Source organism: Ahaetulla prasina, chromosome 17, assembly GCF_028640845.1.
Source record: "Ahaetulla prasina isolate Xishuangbanna chromosome 17, ASM2864084v1, whole genome shotgun sequence".
NCBI classification, from domain to species: Eukaryota; Metazoa; Chordata; class Lepidosauria; order Squamata; family Colubridae; genus Ahaetulla; species Ahaetulla prasina.
Window position 1 is genome coordinate 4,746,410 of NC_080555.1, and position 7,884 is coordinate 4,754,293.

At 49.9% G+C, this 7,884-nt stretch overlaps 1 protein-coding gene across 1 annotated transcript; it reads right to left on the bottom strand.

Annotated features, from left to right (window-relative positions):
* Positions 1-969: 969 nt before the first annotated feature.
* On the bottom strand, positions 970-4,968 carry ZBTB3 (zinc finger and BTB domain containing 3). The gene is made up of 3 exons (XM_058160780.1): positions 4,027-4,968; positions 1,408-3,830; positions 970-1,031 (listed from the first exon to the last, which is right to left on the bottom strand). The coding sequence occupies exon 2, from the start codon at positions 3,776-3,778 to the stop codon at positions 2,450-2,452; it is 1,329 nt and encodes a 442-aa protein (XP_058016763.1). The 5' UTR covers positions 3,779-3,830; positions 4,027-4,968; the 3' UTR covers positions 970-1,031; positions 1,408-2,449.
* Positions 4,969-7,884: the final 2,916 nt, after the last annotated feature.

The following is a 7,884-nucleotide window of genomic DNA, read 5'->3' on the forward strand; positions in this document are numbered from 1 at the left end:
TCTATTTCTATTAGGTATCAGAAGAACAAGTGGTTGAAGAAGAAATTAAAAAAGGAAAAAAAATGCGCATTCCCAATGATGCCAGAAAAATCTTACTTGGGTACCACAGTGGCTTAGGAGAATGTTAACTACTGGTAGGATGTATGTTACACAGTCCACTTGTTATAAATCTACACCATTTTTAACTCAGCCGGCGTGGTTATCCATGAAGGGCTGTCTAAAACCCTTCACTTGTGTTCTTCCTTTTTAAAGCCGGGCTTGCGTGCAAAATTCAGTTTTCAGGCAGGATGTTTCGACTGCCTTCACTGGTTCCCTTCTTGCAGAGGTTTCATCACCCAAACTAGGTAACGTTATCTGTGCTAAAAAGGAGTGGCGTTTGCTCTGTATGAGACTGATGATGTTACCTAGTTCGGTCATGAGACGTCTGCAAGAAAGCAACCAATCTCAGAGAGCACCAAGGAACTCCACAATTCTCCTCTCCACAAACTCCACTCCCTTCTAGCACTGACGATGTTACCTAGTTCGGTCACGAGACGTCTGCAAGGAAAACAACAAGTCTCACGGACCTCAGAGATTCAGGAACATTGGGGTTTTCCCAGGGCTGATCCGGTAGCAATGGCGACGGATGGTTCGGAGAACCGGTAGCAAAAATCCCTGCCCCCACCCCCACCCCCACCCCACATGCCCAGCTGAGCCACCCGATTGTCAGAGGCTTTTCTTTTTTTTTTTACTTTTAAAAGCATTTTTTAAAAGGTAAAAAAGCTGAAGCCTCTGAGGCAAAAAATGGATGGGGTGGGGGGGTTCGTTTGAGAAAGAGAGTGAGAAGAAGGAAGGAAGGAAGGAAGGAAGGAAGGAAGGAAGGAAGGAAGGAAGGAAGGAAGGAAGGAAGGAAAGGAAGGAAGGAAGGAAGGAAGGAAGGAAAGAAAGAAAGAAAGAGAAAGAAAGAAAGAAAGAAAGAAAGAAAGAAAGAAAGAAAGAAAGAAAGAAAAAAAAGAAAGAGGGAGGGGAGGAAGGAAGGAAGGACTACAAACCTGGCACTAGATGAGAAAGAAAGAAAGAAAGAAAAAGAAAGAAAGAAAGAAAGAAAGAAAGAAAGATGGGAGGAAGGGAGGGAGGGAGGAAGGAAGGAAGGAAGGAAGGAAGGAAGAAAGAAAGAGGGAGGGAGGAAGGAAGGAAGGAAGGAAGAAAGAAAGAAAGGGAGGGGAGGAAGGAAGGAAGGACTACAAACCTGGCGCTAGATGAGAAAGAAAGAAAGAAAGAAAGAAAGAAAGAAAGAAAGAAAGAAAGAAAGAGGGGAGGAAGGAAGGAAGGAAGGAAGGAAGGAAGGAAGGAAGGAAGAAAGAAACAAAGAAAGAAAGAAAGAAAGAAAGAGGGAGGGGAGGAAGGAAGGAAGGAAGGACTACAAACCTGGCACTAGATGTAGCTTCAGAGGATAATCCAGGGCTGGAAGGGACTTGGAGGTCATCTAGCCCAACCCTGTTCCAGCAGGACATTGTGAGTGAATTTCTGTCTTTTGACCTGCCCCTTGTCACATAGCCACGCCCACCCAGTCGCGTGGCCACGCCCACCAAGCCACACCCACAGAACCGGTAGGAAAGAAATTTAGATTTCACCACTGGGGTTTTTTTTTCCCCTCTTATTTTTTTGTTCTTTTTACTTTGGAACATGTTGTCTCGGTCCGTAAGGCTACACCGGAGCTACTTACAAACAGGTTCGAGAATTGCAACGGGGCGGATGGCAGTGGTCGCTGCGAAAGGAGGAAGAGAAAAGGATATCGCTCGGAGGCGGGGAAGGAAGAGTTCTAGGGTGCCTTTCCCCCCGCCCCAATTTGAGCGGGTGGAGGCCTCAGGCCCGTTCCTCCTCCCAAGGATCGGAACATCCAGTGGGGTCCGAAACTATTAACTCACTTTAGGCAGCATTATGGCATTTGAAAAGATTATCCTGCGCCTTTCTGTCAATCAAGTCTTGCCCGCTTGGTGCCGTTCCCAACCGACAACAGATCCTGGTGCCCTTTGGCAAACAAGGGCGCCAATCATTTCCCGTTTTCCCGCAAATAAAACTCTGAACTGCCACCGGTACCTCCCCAAACCATTGGGAGGGCTAAAACACCCCGGAAGAGTCACCGTGTCAGCAGTTGGACCCATAGAAGCGCAAACGATCCTCGTTTGGGGATGGTTTACGGCAGTTACTTTTCAAATCGGACGCAGGGAACGGCCGGAGTCGCCTCTGCGTTGGCAAAAAAAAAATAGAAATCCCCGATAAGGAGAAAACCCAACCCTAAAATTTTTGCAGCAGTACCGACGGGACAGTTTGGATGAAGCGACCCGGCCGAGGAGGAATGGGAAAAATTAGACACCAGTAGTGTGGCTTCTTCTGCCAAGGAATGGAGACGATCGGAGAATTTTGCTCCTCGTTTCGGGGAGGTGTTCCACGCTGTGGAAAAAAATCCCTAGGACGGATTTTCCACGTCGTGTTTGCAGCGTTTCACGGCCAGGTCTTCGTTGTGAGCTTTGCGGATGTGCCGGTAAAGATCTCCGGATTGAGTGTAACTCCGCATGCAGTAGCGACATTCGTACGGCCGTTCCCGGGTGTGGACGGTCGCGTGGCGGCGCAACGTGTAGGAGCAGGAAAAGGTTTTCCCGCACGTCTTGCAGGTGGGGACATCCTCCGTAAAAAGGCTAAAATTGGAGTGGGAATCGTAATCCTGCAAGTACATCTGTTCGTGCAACGGAGGAGTAGCCATGGTGGAAAAAGTCTGACCACCCGGCATGTGGATCAAGTGGTAGGGGGCATTTTCTTGAGGGAGGAAGCTGCTCTCTGAAGAGACCTCTTCCATCTCACTGGGCTCTTCAAAAGCATCTGGGTGTCGCCCGCAGCCGCCCCCTGAGCCCACCTCCCCACCAGATTTCTGAAAGATGCTTTCTAGCCTCAGCTCCGGGGCAGGAGGGACCTCCAGCTGTTCAACTCCATCCGGTTCCTCGTCAGAAATCACAATCGCTTCCACTTTGACCCTGATGGATCGATTTGCGGACTCCTTGGGTCCGACTCGCTGTTCTCTGTATCTCTCTGGAGGAGGGTCCAAGCCGGACGTCCCCTCAGCACCGTTCCCAGAAGGATACGAGCTACACAACAGAGTTTCGGTGGAGCTGCTCGGGCTGGAGAGAGAAATGTCCACGATGGGTGGCGGATGTGGCCGAGCAGAGGACGGTGCCTCCATCCCCGGTTGGGTGGTATCCGCAACATCCGAAATGGAGGCCGAGAATTCTTCAGGAGGCATTTTCTGTCCGACGTTCCAATCTTCTTTTTTGTTTTTCTCGGAGTCGCAGGAGTGAGGCGGGGGCAAGGATACGGGCCGGCTTTCGGGGGCCTGAAGCAAGCTCTCCTCCTCCTTCTTTGTGCTGTCGGCTTCGGCCAAAGCCCGGGCTTGCAGTTTTTTCTTACACACCTTGACGATGTCGTTCATGTGCAAATAACTGGCCGCGGCTAAAATGTCTTCTACCGGCATGTCGCCGAAGGAGAGGCTGCCTTTGTACATGAATTCCAGCAGGAGCCCGAAAGCCGGGGCGGTGACGATCTCACTGTTGATGGAGACCAAGTCTCGCTTATCCAGCCGCTCCTTGTAGAACATCTGGAAAAAGGCACTGCAGGAAGCGAGGACGGCCCGGTGGGCCAGGAACCGGGTGCTTCCCACCAGGACGGTGCAGTCGCAAAGGAAACCCTCGTGTTGCTGTTCCCAAAGTTTTCGGAGCAAGTTCTTGCTGTGATCGGGGAACTCCATCGTGGGCTGGGGGGGTCTCTTTCACGACAACAGGAAGGTTGAAGGCATAGTCCTGTCCCACCGGAAGCAGCCGGCAAGAGAAAGAGAGAAGGAGAGTCATTGTTGGAGAAGGAAATAATATTTTTTTTATTTGCATTTATATCCCACCCTTTTCCGAAGACTCAGGGCGGCTTACACTATGTTACACTATAATAATAATAATAATAATATTTTAATTTGTATACTGCCCTTCTCCCGAAGTTGCGTACCTTCTCCATCGGGGCCAATGATTCACCCCTGACAGACAGCCGCATCTGCAGCTGACTGTACCGAGGTGCCGGCATCCACAGCCACTCCGTCTTGGAGGGATTAAGTTTGAGCCTGTTCCTCCCCATCCAGACCCGTACGGCTTCCAGACACCGGGACAGCACTTCGACAGCTTCACTGGGGTGGCCCGGGGTGGAAAAGTACAGCTGAGTATCATCAGCGTACAGTTGGTATCTCACCCCAAAGCCACTGATGATCTCACCCAGCGGCTTCATATAGATGTTGAACAGGAGGGGTGAGAGAATCGACCCCTGCGGCACCCCACACATGAGGCACCTTGGAGTCGATCTCTGCCCCCCTGTCAACACCGTCTGCATCCGGTCAGAGAGGTAGGAGGAGAAACACCGATAAACGGTGCCTCCCACTCCCAACCCCTCCAACCGGCGCAGCAGGATACCATGGTCGATGGTATCAAAAGCCGCTGAGAGGTCTAATAGGACCAGGGCAGAGGAGTAACCCCTATCCCTGGCCCTCCAGAGATCATCCACCAGTGCGACCAAAGCTGTCTCAGTGCTGTATCCGGGCCGGAGTTATTATAATAATAATTGCATGCCGAAAGAACTAGACACGGGGACAGGTTTTTTCCCCCTTCTTCTGAACATCTAATTCTCCTGATGCTGTCTTATGTCTCCGTATATATTTACCCATGGTGTATGCCTGTAGTATGATTAGCATCCTTGTCTCTTCTACCCACTGTTATTGGTATCGTATTATTATCATTATTACTCTCTTGCTTTGCACGCACACTGAGAGCTTCTGTACCGGAGACAAATTCCATGTGCGTCTAATCACATTTGGCCAAATAAAATATTCAATTCCTATTCCATTTCCATTTCTTCTGACTGCCCGCTCCCCTCTACTGAGTCCTTAATTGGCTCCCCCAGCCTCCTTTGTTGCCCCCTCCCCATGACTGAGTCAATTGGCCCCCTCAGCTCCCGTTGCTGCCCCCTCCCCAATACAGAATTAATTGGTCTCCCAGCCTCATCACTGCTGCCCCCTCCCCAATATTGAGTCAACTGCCCCCCCCGACCCCTTGCTGCCCCTTCCCAATACTGGATCCTTAATTGGCCCCTCAGCCTCCTTTGCTGCCCCTCCCAATACTGAGTCAATTGGCCCCCAGGTCCCCTTGCTGCCCCTCCCAATACTGTATCCTTAATTGGCCCCCAGCCTCCTTGCTGCCCCTCCCACTACTGAGTCAATTGCCCCCAGTTCCCCTTGCTGCCCCTCCCAATACTGGATCCAATTGCCCCCAGCCTCCTTGCTGCCCCTCCCAGTACTGAGTCAATTGGCCCCCAGGACCCCTTGCTGCCCCTCCCAATACTGGATCCAATTGGCCCCTCCAGCCTCCTTGCTGCCCCTCCCACTACTGAGTCAATTGCCCCCAGCTCCCCTTGCTGCCCCTCCCAATACTGGATCAATTGCCCCCAGCCTCCTTGCTGCCCCTCCCAGTACTGAGTCAATTGGCCCCCAGTTCCCCTTGCTGCCCCTCCCAATACTGGATCAATTGGCCCCCAGCTTCCTTGCTGCCCCTCCCACTGAGTCAATTGGCCCCCAGTTCCCCTTGCTGCCCCTCCCACTACTGGATCAATTGGCCCCCAGCCTCCTTTGCTGCCCCTCCCACTACTGAGTCAATTGGCCCCCAGGACCCCTTGCTGCCCCTCCCAATACTGGATCCTTAATTGCCCCCAGCCTCCTTTGCTGCCCCTCCCAATACTGGATCAATTACCCCCCAGTTCCCTTGCTGCCCCTCCCAATACTGGATCCTTAATTGGCCCCCAACTCCCCCTCGCTGCTGCCCGCCTCCCCGTTTAAGGGATGACTGGATCCCGGGGCGCCCTTCTTCCTCCCCCCCAATAGGGGGTGCGTTGGGCGACGAAGGGACCCCTTCCTTCCCCCACTTACCTTCCACAAAGCAAGAGGCCTCCCGGGACACGCCCCCTTCTTCCTGATTGGCCCCCCGGCTCTGTCCCTCTCCGGGAAGGCGGAGTAATACCTGCCACGCCCAGAGAGCTTCCGCTCCTGATTGGCTACCTCGGCTCGGCTCTTTCCCGCCCGTCGCCGCCCTCGCCCAACCTGGGCGCGGCTGGGAGATGAAAGAGGATCGAGGTTTTGGCCCGCCTTTTCTTTCTCTCGATTGGCCATCTTAACTCGGCCGGGCGTTCTGATTGGAGAAGGCGCGCGGAGACACCGACGTTTCTCAGCCTCGGAGGCCGAGCGGAGGTTCCGCCCCTTAAATGTTGATTGGCGGAAGGAGGCGAGGAAGGGAAGGGAGGAGGCGGGATTTGGGTTTCCCTGGTTACCAGGTGGAGAGGGGGGGGCCTTTTATGCAAATATAAATTATGCAAATTAAGGATGCTGCTGATTTAATGAGCCCTGGGCTTAAAAATCTTAAATGAAGCTGCAAGAGCAAAAAAAAAAAGCCCTTTTCATTATAATTACGTTGATTTATAAATTATTATTTTTAACCCTGGTGACTTTGAATATAAATGCAATCCTTTATATTTTAATTTCAGGATTTAATGCAATTAATTTAATTTACCATCTAAAACCCTTCTGTGGCTCCCACTAAATACCTCTTTGTATTTTTGGTATTGCAAGGAGGGTGCAAAATAAATGCCCAAAAAATTATTTGTTTGTTTTCTGAGGTTTTCGTGGGTGTTTGTATGTAGGTCTTTGGTTATTCGGGTTTTCTCCCGTGTAAAATTGGAAGTGTCTTGGCGACGTTTTGACAAAGTCTCATTGTCATCTTCAGGCTTCAGCTTCGTGCTTCTGGGAGCAATGTGTGATCGCAGCTGTTTCTTCCTTTTAACTGCTAGTGGGGGTTTGAACTGATTGGGTGGGAGCTTGGCTGTGCTCTGATTGGATGGGGTTTTTTTGTGCTCTGATTGGCTGGGGGTGTGTCCTGTTTGGGTGGGGGCTTGGTTGTGCTCAGATTAGTCTGAGTTGCAGGGGGATTTGAGCTGCTGAGCTGCATTGCTGTTGTTTGGCTTCGTGTTCGTGTTCGTGCTACATCTTCATAGTGTATGTATATATGTATATATCTAATATAAATAATATAATATATAATATAATATAAATAGAAAAAAATAGAAAAAAAGATAGAAAGAGACATTGCGGCTAAAGAATGAAATGCCAGTATGTATACAAAGAGTGGGCTATACAATTTTTATAAATTTGAAATTCATCATTCCATTAATCTATTGTATGAATAGAACTATGTTCGTTCTGTCCTCTTAAAAAATATCTTTTTTAAAAACTCTACAAAAACTTTAAACTGAATGTTGGTGTCCTTGCTATTTGTAGTCGTTTAAAAAAGAAAAGAAATACCAGGTTTTAAAAAAGAGGGCAGGAAAAACAAAACATTGTTTGGGCCAGAGATTCAACAGCCTTTGATATAGAGATTAAGCTCCTGAGCTTGTGCAGAGTGCAAGAGGAACCCCCAAGCAATTAAGTAGCAAAAGGTCTCATTAAAAAGAGAGAAAAAAAAACCATTCAACATACAGCAATTTGCATGCAGAATATAACCTTAATCCAGCTCCCAACCAGGGTGAAATCCATCAGGTTCTGACAGGTTCTGGAGAACCGGTAGCGGAAATTTTGAGCGGTTCAGAGAACCGGCAAATACCACCTCTGGTTCCCCCCGGAGTGGGGTGGGAATGGAGATTTTGCAGTATCCATCCCCTGCCACGCCCACCAAGCCATGCCTACAGAACCGGTAGTAAAAAAAATGGATTTCACCGCTGCTCCCAACGAACATTAATAGACCTTTCTTCTAATTAATGTAACTTAAATCAAATTTC